The sequence below is a fragment of the Cupressus sempervirens genome, chromosome 5, assembly GCF_028749045.1.
Source record: "Cupressus sempervirens isolate cs-2001-9-10 chromosome 5, ASM2874904v1, whole genome shotgun sequence".
NCBI lineage: Eukaryota > Viridiplantae > Streptophyta > Pinopsida > Cupressales > Cupressaceae > Cupressus > Cupressus sempervirens.
In genome coordinates, this window is record NC_143122.1 from 534,334,431 (window position 1) to 534,357,340 (window position 22,910).

General features: G+C 35.4%; 1 protein-coding gene across 1 annotated transcript in view; it reads right to left on the bottom strand.

Annotated features, from left to right (window-relative positions):
- The window catches only part of UGLYAH (ureidoglycine aminohydrolase), a 212,963-nt gene that overhangs the window by 90,185 nt on the left and 99,868 nt on the right, over window positions 1–22,910 (bottom strand). The window contains exons 7-9 of the mRNA XM_089831726.1: window positions 16,432–16,517; window positions 15,939–16,020; window positions 15,691–15,747 (exon numbers count right to left, since the gene is read on the bottom strand). Coding sequence (XP_089687852.1) covers window positions 15,691–15,747; window positions 15,939–16,020; window positions 16,432–16,517 — 225 coding nt within the window. The remainder of the gene's footprint in view (window positions 1–15,690; window positions 15,748–15,938; window positions 16,021–16,431; window positions 16,518–22,910) is intronic.

The following is a 22,910-nucleotide window of genomic DNA, read 5'->3' on the forward strand; positions in this document are numbered from 1 at the left end:
CATGGTGAGAACGGTGAACAGAGAAATTGGCTGCAACTGCACATGTTGTGGCTATGGAGACTGGAAAATTCTTCAGGGAGAGTATGTTGGTACAGGGCAAAATACTCCCCATGTCCAGAAGGTCATTTCTTCCTTCTTCCTTGGCAAGTAACCTTCTCTAGCTAAGCTTCAACTATTTGAATGGCAATGTTTCTCCTAATTTAACACAGTCAAGTTCTAGATTTTTGCAAGACTCTTCTAAAAACTTCTAATGGTTGTCTAGAGGCTTCCAGTAGTTCTTTCTGTAACTTCTATTCTTGAGTAATTTTCCCCTGAAGATCTAAGTGCAGCTGATTGTCACTGGCAGGCATCCAAAGCAAAGAATAGAAGGAAGCGTAAATAAGACAGTGATAAGCATCCCGTGTTTCAATCATGTCCTCGGTTGTTTGCCTGCAATTGAGACTTTCTATTGGAAGCCGTACTTCTGTTGTGAATCTGAAGGTCTCCTCTATATTTTACTGCCTCAGAGAACTCATTAGTTATTGTGAAGTTGGATTACATTTCCACCAATCAATTAGCATGCATATATTTCCCTATTAAATGTGATTCAAACACCCCAATTACAGAATCTTCGTTGAATAAACAATTTTGTTAAAAATGATTAATCTTCCCAAACAGTAAATGAACAATCTGACAATTGGATAAAGCTACAAGACAACCACCAAGATAGCTTCTCGGTGTGGACTAGTGGAGGCTTCTCTCAAAGACTAAAGCCCATCCACAATTGTAAATCCATTTTTCTATTCTTACTATCATTACCCCTCACATGTCCTATGACCAAATGGATCACATCCACAAACAATTCTAGACAGTGTTTAGGTCTCTACCTATTGACTACAAACATATGGTACATTCTGCTCATTTTACTCAAACTTTGAATAGACGAATGTCATTTCTTCATTTAAAACTATTATTCTAAAAGTGTCTGAATAATATATAGTGCTGAATTTAGAATTATTTTTATTTACTTATTTTTAAAGTTTAGTTAGAAACTATTTTATTTATAATTTTCTATAATGAGTTTTACCATTAGATTGTTGGCATTTGTTTTTAAAAAATAATATCCATCATATGAATTAAGAGGAGAATTTATACCTTTCGTACTTTTTTAAAAAATGTTATTGTTGGCCAAAAGTGCCCTCCCGCCAAAAGATTGAATTCAAGTATTTAAACCTGCCCAACGGTCACAAGATTCAAAGATCCAACATTTGAATAATGCACAAAGCGCACATTATAACCTTAGATTATCTTTTGCCCTAAGTTATGAGCCATTTCATGTTATATTTCAAGTCTCGGAGCCGCAACAAAATAATATTGTCCCGATCTTACGATAACCCATATATCGGAAGATCGTCGAGCAAATCAAACAATAATAAGATGCTACAAGGCTCATGTTGGTTGAGTGGTCAGGTTGTCGTAACATCACACAGTCGAAGGATCATAAGCTGAAGAGAAGTCTTGCCTGATGTTATGACAGTAAATGATCGTGAGATTGTAGGCGTTGCAAGGATGTCTTCCGAGGACACAAGGTAAAGCATTGGCATAGCGTCGGGTTCTCGTGATATTGGAGATCTTGTAGGATCATGAGCCAAAAGAATGTGTTTCAATGCCACGAAAGGTCAACGATCATAGGAGCGTGGGGTTGACTTCCCAAGTTGCCGATGCTACAAAGGGAAAGGTTAGTCATATGATCTTAGAGCTGCGATCGTAGGATCGTAGGGGTTATTGCCACAGCTACCGATGTTACGATGGACTATGATCGTAAGATTGTGAAGGTCAAATCAACCATGCCCGTAACATCGCAAGGGGAGATTGATGGTACCGCAACCTTACACCAGGGGTGTTATCGTGACATCATTCTGTTGTGAGATCATAGGTCTTGTTGTTGTCAAAGGATCATAAAGAGAATGAAGGATGGGCTCGATGCTACAAGGTATAGGCAATCGTAAGATCGTAGAATTCAAGGTTATGAACAAAAGGTGACATGAAGGGTTTTGACCACAATTGATGATCATAGGATCGTGAGTTCCAGTGTTGACCAAAATATATAAGGAGCTTCACCCATCGAGCTGGAAATGGAGGAGTCCTCGAACAATCAGGTAGCAGGAAAGGTACAGAATGACAGTTGAATGTGGTTAACATGTGTTTTTTATCTGACTTGGCGTGCTAGTAACAAATAATAGGCAACTCTCTGATGGCGAATCTGATCTTTCGATCTCCTACAACCACTTTCATCATTCCCCAAGCCTGATAAGTATGAGAAACGCTTCATTGCCGCCTATTGATCCATCTACTCAGTTAGAAGATTAATGGCCGCCGTTCCTATCCTCTCAGAGATTGTTTGGTGGATAAGTGATTTTCCTGTGTCTGGATTTGCACTGTGATCAGATCTTTTCCAATTTTGCAGTAATTATTCTCTGCAAATTTGAATGCAGTTGTTGAGTTTTATCTTAGAGTGGAAGCTATCTAAGTTATGCTTACACTATAAAACCAAATTTTATAATCTTTATTAGGGTCGAATCTTTCTAGTTTCTCTGGTATTGCTCTGGCATACTACTGTAAATCCCCTTTTACCTCTGAATTATATGACATTTTGTCTGATCTCTTTCAGCCATCGATGTATTGTACAAGCTTTATTTGCCTCTCTTCAATGTACTATGGATATCTATACCCTACATGTCTGTATCTCTTTTGGCCTATGAATGATAAGAAGTGAATCTCTTTTTCCTTGTGTCACTCATTTGGTTGTTTGATCTGCACGTGGCTATTGAATTAAAACAAGTCTAAATCCGTATATCTTTGGATTGTTATGATAGTTATACTGTGCATGTATGGGCAAAGATTGGTCTAAACACTCTATTTTGGTGCATCACCTCCTTAGAATAGACTAGGTAGCTTTCTTTTATGCATTCCTCTTCTCTTTTCCTCTCCAAGTGTAGTCTACGTGCATCTTGATAGCAAAGGAAGTCGGCCTTCTTCGGAGACTCAACCTCATTGTTCAAGTCCCACAACTTCGAGGTTGTTTCCATGTTTCACAAGGTTGTCCTTAAGTAAAAACTTTGGACCATGGTGCAAACTTTTGTGACAACAGTTATATTTATTTTAAAATTAATATTTTCAATGTATAAAATTAGCATTCATTAAACATTGAATAAAATCTCCTATTATGGAGTAAAATAGGTGAACATTGTAAATAGTCTATGCTTAGATTTAATATTTAAACAATCTATGCTTCTTAAAATAAATGAAATTTCCATCGCGTAAAAATATTAAATTAGTTATTTGAAAAATAAAAAAATTTATAATGTTGTAATTGTTACATTCCAATAGTAAATTTTGGACAAAATATATTATCCATCTTTAAGTCTAATACTTAGATGCACATTTAACCATATATATTCATTAATTGAAATTCAATTAATTAATAAATACTCAAATGTGCATCCCAATCTATATAGACAATCTCTTATATGATGTCCATATCTCAAACTTTAAACAATTATTTTAACAAGTATACAACCTCCCAACAAGTCTATAACTCATGCTAAAATTTATCTAAATGTGTTTTTCTTAAACAATAGGCAAGGACTTTAGCTTTACCAAAGCTCTTGTTGTAAATTGAGTTCATTTTGAAGACAATTTTTGTTATGGTAAATAGATGTTGTTAACCAAAAGAGATTAAAGCTCCTTATATGGATTTACAAAGACCATGTTTTGAAAAGAAACAATCGTGAACTAAAGACAAAAACAAAAACTACCTAATAAACTAACGATTAACTAAGATGACCATTAAAGAAACATTATAATATTCTAATACCCTCCCTTAATGGTTATCCTCTAACTATTGTCTTTTGGTCACAAATTCTTTAAAACATTCTACTATTGCTGAGACCCTCCCTAGATCTGCAAAATGTTAATGACCAAGAAGCCAAAATCCATCCAGAAACGAACAGAGAAGGGTGCCCCCTCCTTCAAAGAGCTTTACAAAAGATACAAGAGTCTGCCACTGACTCTACCACTGAGATGACTCTATCACTAACCCTCCCAAAATCAGCAAATCTTCTAACCAGATATATAGAGGAGCACAATTTTTTGCAAAATTTAGGGCCTCCATTTATGAAATAATGTTGGAGATTCGATGATGCCATTGATGTCATATCAAATAAATATGAGGAATATTAAGAAGTTAGTGAACACAAATAAAAGTACTATTGATCATAATCTAGTTTCAGGCTAAACGTTTTAGAAATATTATAGTTGGACATGTGTGTAAGTTGTCGAACAAAAAGCATCACATAGCTAGGAATTAGCGACATCTGCAACTACACATATTGTTCCTCTACAACCACAAACAACTACCGTCAGACCTTTGTCAAGATAAGTAGTGAGCGAAGTCATGATGGGATATCCTCTGGCATAAAACCAATGAGGATTTGAAGATTTAAAAATAGGGGATCATCTAGAGGCAATCCATATACAGATGACAATCCAAAATTGTGCAGCCCTCAGAATCAACTTCACTTAGAGTATTTGATTTGCATATGTGCTGTAAATTGTAGAAGTTGTTGGAGTAAGCATCGCCCAGGTCACATAACATCAATAAAACATCGTATGAACTCTTAACAATAATGAACAGAAATATATGATTGAAAGAAAGAAATTTAAATAATGATCTCATGAGTTTCCATAATATAATATATGAGGGATATGATGTGATCCATACTTGTGTTCTAGTAAACTCAAAAGATTTGCAAAATATTGAAACGCAACTCTGTATTTCGAATCTCATTTCTGTATTATTCAAGAGTTTGATATTGAAGAAGAAAATTCTTGTGCGGATATGGTCACTTTGGAGGGGGAGTTTGAAGGAACAGACATGGGCATATCCAGATATCCCTATTTGTTTTATATCATATAAACCAATTCATACTCGGCTAGCATAGGAATATAATGTTCTAAGTAAATAAACAAATTGCACAAAGGAAAAGTATTAAACAAGTATTCAGCGCTAGAAAATCAGAGGGCATGTGTCGTTGAAGGTTGAAGAGCAATGATGCTATTTGCTTGCAAAGGAATCAAGCAATGTTTTTACTTTGTGCATTAATATGCAAACAGAACAGAATTTCATTGAAACAGTAATGTTTGGAACGAATGACTTCTTATACTCCACCGTAAAGATCATTCAATTTGAGTGGGGTCTCTATTGTATATACCAATCATGAGGAGTGTGCTACGCATGGTTTTTTGAGTTCCTACTACAGATTCATTGAAGCGGCTATGCTGGCTCCTTCAAAGTTGTTTATGTCTACGATAGATACTTCAGATGCATACTCTCAAAGATCGTGTGGTCTTGAGGATATGGTCTTGAGTTGCATGTCTAAAAGGAACACCCAAAATCTCAAAGTGCAATCCATGCATGATGAAGAATAGCCTGAAGGAGACTGGGAAAAAAAATGATGACTGGGAATAAAGTCAAGAACAACAATTATAGAAGATCCAATAAACTTTTAAAGTATTAGACAGTGGTAAAAGATCATGTCAAATATTAAAATAAGGACTAATCCTACTATTAAGATAAAGATTGATAATATGAGTATGTGGTGCGGTTGGAAGAGTCGAAAAGGTGCGAGCAAAGAACTAAAGATGATCGAAGGATTAGTTATGAAATGAAAATGCAATGAAAGATTTTAATAACATCCACGAGGCTGAGACAACCTATAGGTTCCACACATAGCACACACCCCCAAAATAGGGGAAAAATTAATCTAGCTGTAAACTTTTGATTAGCTCGTCTCTCTGTTGATGAATTTTGATAATCAGGGTCATTGTACTCCTCAACTAATTCTCCTCAAATAAGTAGCTCAAGTCTCTTTTCTCTAAGATCTCAGCATACCCAGATCTGAGATCACTGTATGCTAGGCATTCCATGACAAAGTGGTGCTCTATCTCCACCACTCCCATATTATAGAATAAACATGTTATGTTTGCCCACTCTTCTTTTGGAATCTGCCATCTACCAATTTCACATCTCAACTAGTGAGAACTAGTTTTAAGTTGAGCTATAAGCATTTTTGCTCTCCATTTAATAGGTGCCTTTATATAGGCCTTTTCATCATGACTAGAAATGGGGTTAAATTCTTTAATATAGTAAGATTTTTTCCACCCCTTGTGTCTTGTCCAAATGATATTACGAAATTTTTCCATAACAAACTTCTTTACTTCTTTATTACTAACCAGGCAAGTATCGATGTTAACATCCCATTTTGCATCCACTTGTCATTTTGTTTCATCCATGTACCTTTTCGCCTGTCAATCTTTTCATCAGTGACTAGCCTGGGCCAACGATGTTTTTCCAAACCTTAAGTTTTCTTCTAATAACTTAGCATCAAAACCAATGTGACGCCTTCTAACGGAAAAGAGCCAACTTAGCCAATAAGATCTCATAGGGCATCGTAGTCTTGGTTTTGAGATTAAAGGTAATGAAATGCTTTTGAATTCTTTCTACCTATTGCCATTTTTGTTCGGACATACTACTGCCCCAAACTTCACACCCATACAGAATCACCGGAGTGACCAACAAACCAGAAAGGGTTTTCATGGTCGTCCAATCCCATAATTCAGCATTCCTGCACCTGTTTTGTAGAGAATATAATGCCTTCTAGCCCCCTTGAATCCTCTTTGATTTGCATATATCTCAATTGAGGTTGTTTTGAAAATATATGTAATGTTCCTTGTCCCCAATTTAGGACAATCACATGAATTTCTAAAACTATCTCTAGTAGGAACTTCCACTTACACCCAACTTATGTAAGATAACTTTTTTTCATTACAAATTTAATCACAACAGATGTATGCAAGGTCGTATGAATATTGTTATAATAATGTCCACAATAAATAGGTCATGATATAGTATTTTATTTATAGATGTTGTTCTTGTAGTCTTCTTAATATGATCGCCTCTTATTGTCTTAAAACAAATACAGATGGGTAAAATCGGTTTAGTTGATAAGAAACTTGATTGTATTTTCTGATATAATTCTTTTACTACTGCTTATTTCCTATAAGTGAATCTTGATTTCTGATGTATATATTCTTCTCATAATCATTGTACTTTTCTTATACCTGGTGAATATAATATTGTTATGTCAGTTGATCCCTTGTATTACTCAAGTGAGTATTCAAATGTTAAAGAAAGGTATATTTTTCTTCCTTGTTGACACTTTTCTATCCTCCTCACTCGTTGATATGAGTCATCTTAAGAGGTAAATTACCATTGTGCTTTTCACTCCCGTTCCTTTGAACTTATTTTGATGTGAAACTGTTTCATAACCTCCACACCAAATATATATTATGATTTGTGATTCCCTTCAATCTGAAGAATTTAATTGAACTATGTTTTTAATGCCAATATGGCTATAACCTCCGTTTGAACTAAGATATGAGCACCTTAGTCAAAACAGTCCTTGAATCTATGAAATCAGATTATTTATGCTTTCTTTCCGATAGGTATTATATTCTTAATGTTGCTCGAATATATGTTGATCAGTTGAGTAAAGGAAATAATGAGTTTATGGAGCTCAACAAGGAGCTTAAGTATGCTCATAAGCCATTGGCTGATACGCAAATTGCTTTTCAAAAAGCAGAAAATCAAGTTAGGATCACAAATCATTCTCAAGGGCATGAGAGTAAAGAGAGGTAGGAGTTTTTCCAAAAAGTAATTAATGAACTTGATAGCATTCAGAAAACTTATGACTTGAATAGTTGTCCCAAAAGACCAAGTACCAAAACTTCAAATCTCATTCAGCTTGTAGACAACCCTTTGCTTGAAGTAGATGCTGATTGGATAATGGAGAACCCACTATTCAAGTCCGATGATGGTACACTCACTGATTTTGGTCAGGAGTTCCAAATTGACAACTGTTGCAACCAAGAGGTTGCTGCCTTGACAGAGGGACAACGCTGATTACAAATCAGCCTGGGACAAAGATGTGGCAAGTAGTATAGCTAGAGTGCAAACAGTGAGAGGGGCAGCATTGTGGCAGTTGAGCAGCTGCGTACTCCACCCACTATGGCAACAAAGCAGCAATATAGTACAAATAGTTAGGAAGATGGATGGCCCTTTTGTTTGTGGGATCCAGAAGGAACATTCCAATGGTTTGTAATGTTTCCAAGAGTTGGTTGGCACTCAGTTGAGTTCCCACGATTATTTGACTACAATGGTGGTTATGATCTCAATTGGAGTAATATTATAAATCGGATTGGGGATCTTCTTGTCAATGATGGTAGCACACATCATGTTGTTCTGGTTGAACATGCACATGGGATGGTTTGGGATCTAGGTGTTGACCGTATGTATTTATGGCATTTTGAGGATTTTGTTGTAGTTCTACACAGTTTGAGACTAGATGCAATGATGATCAGAGTTGTACGACCTACAGATGCAGCGATACTTCATAGATTAACATGGGATTCAAGGATTTGGTTGATGCAAGGGTTGCATTTTGACACCTTGCTTTGCAATGTGGCAAGATTTGTTTTCAGATTGGGCTATAATGCTACCTGCAGTTTTATATGGGATCTTGGTACTGATTGCTTCAGGACGAGCAATCTCGAGGAGGGCAGAGTTGTAATGTCCCCTTTTTGGGACATTAGAAACTTTAAAGACATATTCATATAATATTAAAATTGAATATAAGAGCGTCAGTTAAAATTATAAAAGGTCAATTTAATATTATGGAGTGGGCTAAAAGTGACAAGGAGAGACAAGACAAAAAGACAAGAAGGGAGTCGAAGAGTCACAATTTTGAGGATTAAAAGGAGAGAAACTCATTCATTCGGATTATGCTTGGTTTATGATTCAAATTTCAGTTTCTCTCTTGTGACAATTATTTGGAAAGCTTCAGCTTTCATCCAGCATGAGGACGTAAACCCTCATGCCGATAGACAATGGACACAAACCCATTGTCCATGGAGATGTCACATCAGGTGTCTCGTGTGTGCTTACAGGTTCTTTCATAGTATTCCAATCTGACCGTAAAACTGTGTTTAAGATTGGACTTTTCAATTCTGGTGGTTGTATTGCAGATGTATGATGCAATGATATATTTTAAGGTATTTTATGAGTTCACTAGTTTATATTATTGGTTGTCATATTCCCATTTTAAGATAGAATTTTAATAATAAGTAGATAATAAAATGTTATTAAATAAATAATGATAATAAAGTTATATTTATAAAACTAGGAAATTATTATTATTTAATCTATATTATTAATGAAATAATATTTAGTATTATATTTTAAATAATTAAAAATAATAAATTTTCAAAAGGTAAATAAAGAAATAAAATTAAATACAAGAGACAATATTGTAAAAAGTATGTTAACTTTCTAAATAGAATTTCATAATAAATAATAGTAAACACGAATAAGTAACTAAATAAATAATATAACATAGAATAATATAAATTAACTAAATCTAATGAAAAAGTCAAGAGAGATTTAACAAATAGACATGACTACTTAAAATTAAGATATAAAAAGGAGGAGAGTTTATTTTAGATGGGAAAAAAAGAAGAGGAAAAGAGAGGAGTTCAAAAAGGAAAAATGGAAGAGGGAAGCAATATCATGAAGAAAATAAGGAAGTGACTTTTTGAAAAGGTATGAATGATTTTGAAAGGATGTGAACCTTCGAAAGAGTCATAATTATGAATAGTTGTGACTCTTCAAAAATATTGTGATTATAAAGTATTGGAATTTTTCCAAAGGATTTTAGTTATGAAGTGTTGTGACTTTCCAAAGGATTTGTATTATAAAAGGTTGTGACTCTTGAAAAAGAAGAAGGTAAGAAAGGTATGTTTATGGATTATATTTGTTTAATTATGTTTATGTATTTATTTATATTTATGAATCATACTTGTGGATAGTATTGTGTTAGCTCATGGGGTTAACACTATGGATATTAATGAGACTCAAAGTATGGAGCATGGAGATATTAAGATCTCCATTGTCCGCCATGGCTGAGAATCAATGTGATTTGGAAGCAGGAAGCATGTGAGATATTAAGATCTACATTGTCTGCCATGGCCGAGAATCAATATCAAAGCATGGAGCATGGCACATGGAGATATTAAGATCTCCATTATCCGCCATGGCCAATAATCGATGTGCCAGAATATTCTAATGTTGTCAAACATATGCATATGTCATTGGCCTTGGATAGAGGATGCCCGTCCAAAAAGAATCTTAAGGGGTGCACTTCCGGGATGACGGCAAGGTAGCTATGAGCTAAGAAGTCCGATTTGGAGACGTCCTTAAGATTGGGGTTAACTTAGAGGGTAGAATAATATAGTTAGTTTATTATTATTGTGATTCTAACATTTATTTTGCAGGTATTACTAGTCCCTCACTAACCCTATTAGTGGGGACATTATAGTGGTATCAGAGCATGATCTTGCCATCCTATAGGGTTAAAGGGAATTTAGAAAAATAATTTATATGAAAGACTAATGTAGAAATTTAATGAATATTAGAAATGATTCAAACATATCCATGATAGCAACCTAAGAATTTGAACTAAAAAAAATATAAATTTCAACCCAATAGAAGAAGTTATATTAGTGCTTGAGGACAAGCAATTTGAAGAAGGGCAGACTGTCATATCCCCATTTTAAGATAGAATTTTAATAATAAGTAGATAATAAAATGTTATTAAATAAATAATGATAATAAAGTTATATTTATAAAACTAGGAAATAATTATTATTTAATCTATATTATTAATGAAATAATATTTAGTATGATATTTTAAATTATTAAAAAAATTAATAAATTTTCAAAAAGTAAATAAAGAAATAAAATTAAATACAAGAGACAATATTGTAGAAAGTGTGTTAACTTTCTAAATAGAATTTCATAATAAATAAAAATAAACACAAATAAGTAACTAAATAAATAATATAACATAGAATAATATAAATTAACTAAATCTAATGAAAAAGTCAAAAGAGATTTAACAAATAGACATGACTCCTTAAAATTAAGATATAAAAGGGAGGAGAGTTTATTTTAGAGAGGGGAAAAAAGGAAGAGGAGAAGAGAGGAGTTCAAAAAGGGAAAATGGAAGAGGAAAGTAATAGCATGAAGAAAATAAGGAAGTGACTTTTTGAAAAGGTATGAATGATATTGAAAGGATGTGAACTTTCGAAAGGGTCATAATTATGAATAGTTGTGACTCTTCAAAAATATTGTGATTATAAAGTATTGGGATTTTTCCAAAGGATTTTAGTTATGAAGTGTTGTGACTTTCCAAAGGATTTCTATTATGAAAGGTTGTGACTCTTGAAAAAGAAGAAGGTAAGAAAGGTATGTTTATGGATTATATTTGTTTAATTATGTTTATGTATTTATTTATATTTATGAATCATACTTGTGGATAGTATTGTGTTAGCTCATGGGGTTAACACCATGGATATTAATGAGACTCGAAGCATGGAGCATGGAGATATTAAGATCTCCATTGTCCGCCATGGCCGAGAATCAATGTGAACTCGAACCATGGAGCATGTGAGATATTAAGATATACATTGCCCGCCATGGCCGAGAATCAATGTCGAAGCATGAAGCATGGAGCATGGAGATATTAAGATCTCCATTGTCCGCCATGGCCATTAATCGATGTGCCAGAATATTCTGATGTTGTCAAACATATGCATATGTCATTGGCCTTGGATAAAGGGGGTGCACTCCTAGGATGACGGCAAGGTAGCTATGAGCTAAGAAGCCCAATCTAGAGACATCCTTAAAATTGGGGTTAACTTAGAGGGTAGAATAATGTAGTTAGTTTTATTATTATTGTGATTCTAACATTTATTTTGCAGGTATTACTTGTCCCTAACCCTATTAGTGGGGACATTACATTGGTTTTTAATGCAACTTTATATGTTTATGTTATGAATATTATTTTGAGAAAAATCGGGTCAATATCCATTGGGGATATCAAAAACATAAAGACACACTTTGCCTCCAAAAAGAACTCAATGTTTTGCCTCCAAAATCAATAACCATAATCAAAATTAATTCTCCAAAAGAAGCCCAACAAACTGCTTCTTCAAATAAGTTCAAATATGTATAGATACATGAGGAGGGAAATGAATAGGCAAGAGGAGGGGAGTGAATAGTCTCTTTAAGTTTAAAATGAGGAGTTGAAAAGAAATCCAGCCGCCACTTAAAATATACATCTTTTCTTTATTTCCTAGTTTTAATGTATTGACTATGTGAAACAACACCCAACAGCTCTTGATTGGGCTGGATCTCTCTTGACAGCTCCTAAAGGCTCCTGATTGCTATTAACAATTGAAACCAAACCAAGTCAAAACTGAAAATCAAAATTGTGATTAGCATGGTGGCGATGGATCTTGATTACTCCTAATGGCTCCCGATGACTCCTAACGGCTCCCAATTACTTCTAATAGCTGAATTCAAACAAACCAAAATTGAGATCAAAACCAAAAAACAAAAAATTGGATGATGACGATTGTACATGCACCCAGATGCTCGGTCATCAATTGCTTTGGCATCAATTATTCTTTCGGGCTTTAATAATCCATTTGATAGCAAGAGCTATGTCATGTTTTCTAAGATACTTTAAACCCAATACTCCTAGAGGCTTCTCAAGACAGCACCATTCCCACCTAACTAAATGTTTTTTAAATTTCTACCTTTCCATCATATAATAAAAATTGTCTACATTTCTTTTTAATCTCATTAGTTTAATCGCTCTAGAATAGCCAAACTGAAGAGTAATAAACATTGTAGGAAGTTAGGATATTTTGACATACTTGGAGTCTACTTGCCAATGAAAGATATTGCTTATTTCAACTATCCAACCTTTTATCAATTTATTTTCTTCAATCCAAACCCACATATCCTTTAGGCCTGATTTACCGCAAATGGAATTCCCAAGTAGTTGACCTGCTTGTTGGGACCCCAACATAGGATATCATATTTGGATAACTACTCAAGGGAATGTCTTCCCAACCAAGCATTATAGATTTGAAGTGGGAACTTTAGCACCTGAGGCAGCATGGAAGAGGTATAACCTCTGCATTAGATTGTCTATGTTTATTTGTTTTACTTCTATAAATTAGGCAGTAGCATCAGCAAAATGAATGTTTAGTGATTGATCCTTTTAAGGATGGAAAATGCCTATAATTTTAGGATTTAATATTGAGTTTCTTAATGGATAAAAGATAGCATCTGAATTGTAACACGAGGCATTATAGTATTATACCTTTTTAAGAAGACATTCTCAAAGAGATAGTAATGATAAGGAAAATTATAAATTTATGTAAATAAGATAAATTTATTAATGTCCAACAAGAGACTGAAAGCATACAACAAGGCAACAACCAATAGCAAGAGCGCCAAATGGTGCCCACAAGAAGAATAAATAAGAAGAAAAAGAAGCAGAAACAAAGAAGGAAGACTAGAATCACTAGATACTCCTCACAAACAAGAAGTAGTCCACAACCGAAGGATAAGGCCCAAAACAAGGGCAAGTCCCAAAATATCTAAGGCAGCCGCTGGAGGAAGTTTGATCTTGCTGAGAGGGTCCCCTACGAGGCTTTATAGATTTGTGTCCAGAGGAAGGGCCAAGCAACCACTTTGTCCCCCAAGTGGGGGACACGGACACAAAGAAAGAGGTGATGAGCTGGTTAGAGGTTTGTCTCGTCAAAAATTAGAGCTGCAAGGTGTCATCATGAAGTTGCATGGCCTTGTAGAGGTAAACTGCAAGGCATCATTGATCAACATATCTGAAGAAAGAAGAAATGGACCCGCTCTCTCTGAACAAGCAGTAGAACCTCCCCCTGATCTCATGGTATTTGACACAACAGAAAACAAAATATTTCTTTGATTCCGCCTCCCCAAGGGTACAAAGGTTGCAAATCTTGTCTATACAGAGCTAGTGAGAGCCCATTCTAAAAGATCCCAAAGAGATTCGGAATGCATGAGTCCAATAGGGAGTGAGGTACCAAGGTGCACAATGATCTCATCCCATAAATCCATGTAGTGCTCAGCATAAAAGGCCATCATCGGGCATAGTACCCCTGGAGGGTTAATCAATGTCATGACAATGTACTACCCGTAGATGTCGAGCCCGACGTGCTCATTCAGCTCCTGCTAGGAGGGAGGAGGTGAGTGGGGGCATCCAGAGAGAATTGAAAGGGGGGAAGGTGATCCATCAAAATCCCAATCGAGTCAAGAAGTATAGAGGCCTAGACGAACCAGCAACGGGCTTTGCCAGTAGGTTCAGCACTCGCCACCACCTCAGAAGAGCAGTAAGCCAAGTTAAGATATCTATGATACCCCCCAGCAGAGTCTGCAAAACTCCAAAGCCAATAGAGGAACCAAATCAAGTCGAAGATAGTCCTCAACCTGAACGGGTGAACCCCAAACTTGGCAAAGATGATACTGTATGGGGTGGATCAATGACATCTGCTAATGTCCCGGAGGAGGATCGGGAATCTCTCAACTGAAGCCCAATCAGAATCTAGGAGAGAGGGCCTTAACACAATAGAGTCGTAAAGGACCATCGACTGGACCAAAGAGTCCAAGAGCGACATCTTGGTCATAGTTTCCTGGAAGTGATGTCTAAAACACTGTCTCTCAAGCATAGCCAGGGAACTGAGCCCTTTATTAACCCAAGGTTGCATAGCAGGTCTCATACTGAAGCGGGGTCCCGAGAAATTGGACACCTCACAAATGATTAACAAGAAAAATAAACACAGAACGAGGGACATGTAGAAGAAAGTGGACAGTTCACGAATGATTGACAAGGAAAATATCAGAAAATAAGGATCCTCTCATTATCTTTTTGTTGGACTAACTGCCAACGTTCCCCTTTAGGATTCGTGACATGACTTAACCACCTCCTATGTTCTATAAGTCTAGTGGTTGTATCAAGCATTGACAAGTCGATCTTATGGTGCAACAGCAAGCCTAGCTTGTAACCAGTGATATCAGAAAATGGTCACAAGTTCGAATCTCCTAGGGTAACATTGAGGAGGGGATTGTTGAACTAACCACCAACGTTCCCCTTTGAGATTCATGACATGGCTTAACTGCCTCATGTGTTCTATAAGTCTAGTGGTTGTATCAAGCATTGACAGGCCAATTTTATGGTGCAACAGTAACACCTTTACCATGAAAAAGACCATTTAATTCTACAATAACTTCACACAAGTTGATTTAGTCCATTTTCATAAGTTACTCAAGCCAAGAATGAAAACTTTCCCATCTATAGTCAATGTACAAAATAATCTTTCTTGATCCCATTGAAAATGTTACCCAATCGCTACTCTACTATCAGGGATTTCCTATAAGACTTATTTTGTTTCTTTAAGCTATTTATGGCAGGGATGTTGCTGACTGGTGTACTCCTTCCCTAATCTGTAATTAGGCATCTGATTCTAATGATCTAGGCTTCATTTAGTTTTCAAGGATACTAGAATTCAGAAACTAAGCATGCAACAATTTGGGTTTTTGCTACTTTGCATTATAAAAAAGTCAATGAGAAAGAAAATAATACAAAAAAAGAAAACACATCGAAGGAGCTAGAGATTTATCAGGGAATCAGTTACAGTGGGACTTACATGTATATTAAAATCATAAGTAGATGTTGTAGGAAGCAGTTTCCTCAACGCAAACACCTGGAAGCATAAAAACATAATATATCTCAGCAAAAGCACTATTTATTTACACTTTTAATTATTTTAATGGAAATGTATATCAGTAAACTGTTGAATACTATTTCCTAGTACACTGGAGAAGCTTTGAGGACAAAAATGCTTTAAATAAAATTGAAGTAAAACATGTTTTATGGTAAATTTTCATGATTTACCTCCCCTGGAGTTTCTAAAAGAGGTTGCTTGTCTGTTGAACCTGTTATAAATTGAGGAACCTCATTTCTCCATCTCTTGTATCTATAACAGATTAAGAATGTCAATCAAAGGTGAATAGGACATTATGCACAGGCCTCAGATTGTAAGATTTTTTAATCTTTGATATCAAAAACAGAAATAAGTACATATATTGAAATTTACCTAGCGTAAAAGACAAAAGAAGTTAGAAAGAAGCACCAATATGCAAGCATGAGCTCAGTAATTAAGAGAGAACAATGATAAATTATTAACGAGACATTGAGCTTTTACTTATCCAGAACAAACACTGCATATGCTAGGGTCTAACAAAATACATGTAACATCCATTAGCAGAAAGGAAGATGTTATATTTGCAACTTATATCTCCTGTATTATCATATTATAAACCAATACTTAAATTTAAATTTAAAATACAATTGTTTTCTAGGATAACCCTGAATAGAAATAACTCACCTGCGTTCAAAAACAACAAGAGTGGCAGAGATATCACTTTTCACAGAATGCTTAAAATTTGGTGGCGCATATGCAAATGTATCAACCTAGAAGTCAAAAAACACATCTGCTCAAGCTTAAAATAGATTTTGTTTCATCCAAAACAATATCAACTTTCTGAACTCAGTGAATTATAAATAAATGGGGGATCTTTTGTTTCCACTATCTAGCACAAAAGAGCACTGTCCACAAATATTTCTGAAGCAAATAAACATTAATCTACTAATATAAGGTATATGCACAGAACCCACTAGCAGACATGCAATGTATATGAGAGTGGTGAGAAGGGCCCTTGATCTGGAATTAAACAGAGGCCTCCTCAAAGAGCTCGGACAAGATTAATTTGGGAACGAACAATAGGCATGAAGATCAATCAGACAAAAGTAGTAAATGTTTGATAGTTGAAAGGAGATTTCATATTGTAATTAACTACTCAAAGAAGGGGAAGTTGTCCCAACTGGAAGATAAATGTTACAATTTAAGAAGCTAGTGATTTCTCATTTCTCTTCAAGGAAATTCCTTCTGTTCATTGATCAGTTGAGAATACTACTGTAGCTTAATTAAATGCCTAGTAAGAGGAATTTGGCAAATTGCATGAAGAGAGGGTCTCAAAAGATCTACGATGGGAGGATACAAGATAATTGGGAGGGCCAGATAACCTTATTTTATAAGACCAAATATTATGCTAAAGGCTGGTAGCTAGTGTTGGATTTCACATTTTTTGTTTCTAAACCGAACTTCAGTTAAGTTGATGGATAAAAAGCTCATTTGATGCTCTATCATAGTCATTAAAGGTTACCAAACAAAAAAATCATATTGAGCTATTCAGAAATTCATATAAACCCAGAGATCAGCGCAACCACACCTAATAATGGAATTTAACTTTAAGAGGATCTCTTGAGTTTCTTATCTTTTAGCCACAATATGTCTTGCTCCCTTTCTTAGTGCAACAGATCTTGGAAGCAAGTTCTTTTTGAACTATAGAAAAAAAAAGTATGGGTGTTGTTGTTATCACCTAAAACTGCACCCTTGTTAAGTTTGACAAAACTTAACGTTTCAAGGAAACATTGAAACACTCTTAAGCTATGGGTTGCTTGTAAAATGAAGTGAATGTCCGGATAAGGTCGGTTCCTAGTTGATTTTCACTCTAAACTACTGAGATTTCCGGATTCAGAAACTTGAAGTCAAATGACTTAAAATAGAAACAACAAAAGAAAACTTAAAACTTTACTGCATGAACCTGAAGTGAACCAACTTTATAGAAATGAACACTTGCAGAATGACACTAATTCAAGTGCAGAAATGATCCCAGAATCACAACTTCTTATGAACCTCTTGCACATAAATATTTCATTAACTGGTTGTAAATGACAAAAAAATGAAAAGGAAAAATGATTTTCGCAAGACAGTACTTGAACATTCAAACAATAACATAGCTAATAACTTGTGCAACGATCACTTACGCTAAGAAGCAAATACATGAGATGGAAGTTTGAATAAGGTGGTTTGACAACACCCCAAAATTCCACCTTATCAATCACTAAAGAAACTAAACTGCAATAATAAGTAGGACAAGATTTGATGTTCTACAAATAATAGGCCTTCAATGCATTCACTTCAAAACTGAGTCACAGAGCCCCCACGCTTTAGGTGAGTTGGTCTGAGGTTTGTGGGCAATCCCCATGGTCTTAGGTTCGACTCCCCTGCCCGTCATTACCCTGCCACAAACACTTGGGGGAAATGTTGGTTATCCCATGGCCGAAGGGATTAATCTCGCTCCAAGCTCGCCCTGTAAAGGGAACCCACTAGGCTTGGGTCACGGGGACACCCTCCGAAACCAAAAAAAAAACTGAGTCACAGAAAAAGACAAGAACAAAGGATAACTAAAATCACTAAGTCCCCTCTCCAATAATCGGCACTTGAACAATACTGAGTTCAAAACTCACTAAGTACACACCCACAACAACCTGGGTCGGATCCATGAAAATAGCCAGCAGAAGATGAGCTTAGAACCTTCAAAATGAAGTCAAACCACTCACTAAACCCCACAAAGTCACAAACACACCTATGACTCACTCAAAACTTACCACAAATAGCTCCAACTGACAATAAAGACCCCTTAATTGCCTCTGACAAGTCAAACTCGACCTCCAGACTCTTAAAAATGCTCCTGATGCTTTCAAACTGATTCAACAAATTGGCCCTTTCATTATGACAAATCTATCCAATCCCACACTTGTTGTCACTTTGACTTTGCTAACATCCCACCATGAGTAATAATGGAAAAACTAAAGCTAGGCTTTAAACATTTCTAATAGTTGCTTTTAGAAATTAAAAAAATTATTAAATAGCTCGACAATGCCATTTAATAATTTCATTTTACAGTATAAAGCAAACTTAGAATATGAGCAAAAACAAGTGTTTAAAACAAATGCCCATGACCATAGACCCGCAACATGATCTGAAGGTATGGAATTAAATTCACCCACAGCATACTTGGGAAAAGGCTATAAATCCCATAAAATCTTCGGACTCCAAATGAAAATAAACTTTGGCAAATAGGAATATATCATGCATTCCACAAGCCTAAAACATCTCATTTCATTGTTCAACATTTCTTTGGAGACTTTTAGAGAGCTGAGAGATGGAAAATATCTTAAGGTTTGATGAAATCTTCATGCCCAAACTACCATTCACAGGCATTTCTACCTCTTTTGTTCACTTTCTTTGTCATTTTGGGAATCCTGGAGTTTTGATGCCGCCATTGCTGGGGTTTGAGCAAGCTTAGAAAATCTTACACTCATCTTTCATCATGTTTCCTGGATTTCTTCTGCAAATCTTTCTATTGGACACAATTTTACAAAGGTAAAAACTCTTCTTGAATGCAGCTTTCGCAGTTTATTGGGCTTTTTCCTTGCATCTTCTGGTGATATTGTGATATTTACAGGTTGTAAACTCCTCCTTGAGCTTGCCATCACAAAAATCTTACCCAGATTTGTTAATTTTTTCCCATTTGTAGTATAGACTCTTTAAACCGGCCTTTTCCTCTATTTGTTGGCCACCACTGATGAGCATAGCAGTTAGGTTTTTTTCTTTATCAACGAACTGGGCTCTTATTCTCCTTCATCCTTCATCTTTACGCATTTTCCAGTCTTATTTTCCTTTTTGGTCTTATTTCACTGAGGCTTCAAAGGATTCAATATGTATCTTTTGCAGTCGTCAATCTCTTTTGTTGTATAACCACGGCCTGTAAATTCTTCTTCAACAAAAGAAAATAATATTTGATTTTTTCCTTTCATATGGCTATGCATTTGTGTTTTTTGAATCCATGCAGGGCTTCCAGGTGGAAAAAGATTAAGTTTCTTCTACGATTTTCTGCATTTCACGTTGCTTCTTGCCATAAATGGCACCTGTAACTTCCAGATTTAGAGGGCTTTTCTTCTTCATATATGAAATTTCATCTTTATCTAATGCTTGCAGGAGTTTTCTTATGTCCTATAGATGAGAGTCTTATCTCTTTCCTTCTGAAAATTTCCTTAGGGTTCAAATAGCCACAGCTTTGCTATGCATTTGTATTTTTCACCTTAAAGCTGGTATCCTTTTCATTGCTCTAGAGAACAAAGGTTTTGTTTACTTGTTTAGGTTTTTGCTATCAGCATCTTAAAAGAAACCCACATTGCATGCTAGAAGGAGACATTTATAAATGATTTCCATTTTTGAATATCTTATATGTAGGTTCATGGATTTGCAATATCAAGCTTTGTTTTTGTTTCTTTCTGAAACCCTGCTATGTGGCTTGAATACAAGGAGCTCTTTCACTGCATTTTTCTATTTTCCAGAGTCTTGAACCCAGCCAATTTTCACTTTATTGGGTTTTATATATCTTTGTAACTCTAGGTGCTCGAGCTCATATACACTTATTACTTGTTTGATATTAAATAATTGCATGTACACCTTGACTCTGTCAGATCTTCTGCATGTATCTTGAGCATTGATAATCATCCATCTCATTTGATTAACTTGATCACAAATTATGTTTCTTTGTAGTCTCTTTGTCAATTACTGAGACATATATATCTTGGAAATCTGCTATTATGAACATTCTACTCATTTCATACGGCACAAATTGCTTGTATTTCTGAATTCTTGCGTTAATTTTGAGATCACATATACCCTTTTGTAGCTTAATTGTTTTGTTCATATGCTTGTTTGCATCTATCTAACTCAAAAGCACCTCATTTCCTACTCATTTGCCTCTCACTTGTAGCCTTTATAACTTTACCATTGCCAATGAAAATCGTACAATGATATTTGAATCTGCATTTTGTTTCTTAGTTGTGAGCTCTCACTGTTTCCCCATTTAATACATGAACTTTGAACATTATTATCTTCTGCACAAATGTTTTGTCAGAACAGTCTACCCTATGCTCTAATGCTGCATCTCTTTCATAGGACATGCTTTCCATTGACATTTAAAGGTCTTTCCTCAATAATGCTCATTGTCATTGTATTTTCATTTTCAGCATTACTTTAAATATCATAGATGCATTTATAACAGTAAGATGTTGCAAAGCACAACAGCACTATTAAATGATTCCTTAAGCACTATCTTTTGTCATTACTTTGTTCAGATATAGCAACACTGATAGTTGATGTTTAGCATTCTGTTTTGTCACAGATTTGCCCACCTAGCATTAAGTTGTTACCTCTTCAACGTGGTATATGCGTACATTTTTACTTGAATCATTCTGTAACAACATATTATGTTGAAATGCGGGTCACTATTTCTTGTTGATAGAGTGCTGAAACCATCCTATATTACTTCTGTATTGCTGAAAGCATCCCATGACCCCTCTTTTCTTGTTTGTTGTTGCACATTTCTCGACCATTGTTAAGTGTAAGGTTTCAAATTAATGATAATTCATCCCTTAAATAGCTAGCTGATTTATTTTCCTTTATAATCTGCAATATGATAATAAAAGGTTTCATGCTTAATAAACACATGTCCCTTTGATATTATGTGCTTTCTTCTAGATTCATCTGGCACCTATTTGATTAATGACACGCTGGGCTCAAACCCTTGTGGGAGCTACATATTGCATCCACATGTCATTAATTCATCTGCTGCACATGACACAAACCAGTTAGAAAAATAGATCAGGGCCTTGGGATTTTGGATATGAATGCATATGTGGAGCAGGGCGTGAGTTAGTTGGCCTTTGCTTAGATCATTTCGATCAAACTCTTTTCTGTTTTCACTTGCAGGATATGGTGCAGGAGCGTGGAAAAGCGGGAGCAAGTGCCCAAGCGACCAGCAGCACGCCAGTCATTGCACCTATGAACCCCTTTTACTTTTGTTCTTTTTCCCGCATTTGTATTTATGTTCATATATCAGGCTTTGCTTTACTTTTTTCTGGTTAGTTTCACAGCCTGTGTGGAACATTATGGACACTCGATGAATAAAGTTTACATCTTCAGAAAAGATAGCATGTGATCTCTGTTTGCTCTACTGATGACTTCACTTTTCTTCATAAAATATAACTTAAATGCATGGAAAAACAAGTGTTTACATAATCAAATACATTGAACACAAACATTTAAATCCGCAATCAGTCTAGCAATAATGGCTCTACCTATTTAAGCTAGTAGGTGAAAAATGGGTAACTGCCGTGTTGGAAGATTTTGCTACGATCACAGCATTTGTGGAATATGCAGGCTTGAAAGGTAGACAAGAAATCTAACACTTGATGCTGATTTACAAATGAAGGAACAAATGCAGAGTCATTGAAACAAGAAACCATTGGTGTGTTCTCCCAAATATTCCTTTCATGCACTCTCCTCACTTCAAATGTTTGGTTTTCTATAGCTGTATGGTTCCATGTAAATTTAGTATCATTGAATGATTTACCTTTCCAATGTAGATTGTTCTATTTGTAATAGTCATATTATAAAGCCACCACTATGATCATCTCCAAAATGTTGAATGCTATCCAAAAACCATTGATATTTGACCTATGCGCTACCATTAGTTACACCATGTGATGCATCTCCAAGCAATGTTGAGCATCATGGTTGCTTGTCTTGTCGAAATAGCAAAAAATTGTTATTGATATCATTTTGAAACTTTCCATGATTCATGCGTGTTGGATTATTCTACCTGTCGTCGGTAAATATTGTGTAGCCAACAAGTTGATGTCATTGGTAATTGTTATGTAGCCGACAGGCCCCTTTGAGAAGGTTCTTGTTATGTAGCCGATGGGCCCCTTCGGGAAGGTTCTTTAGGATGGTATATGTACAACTTTGGATCATTGTTGTAATCATTATTGTAAGCACTATGTAATCCCTTTGGCATATATGAGAATAATAAAAAGAGTACTATTGTGTTACATGTTCTTGTCTATTGCTTGTATGCATTAGTAAACCGTTTACCCCATACGGTA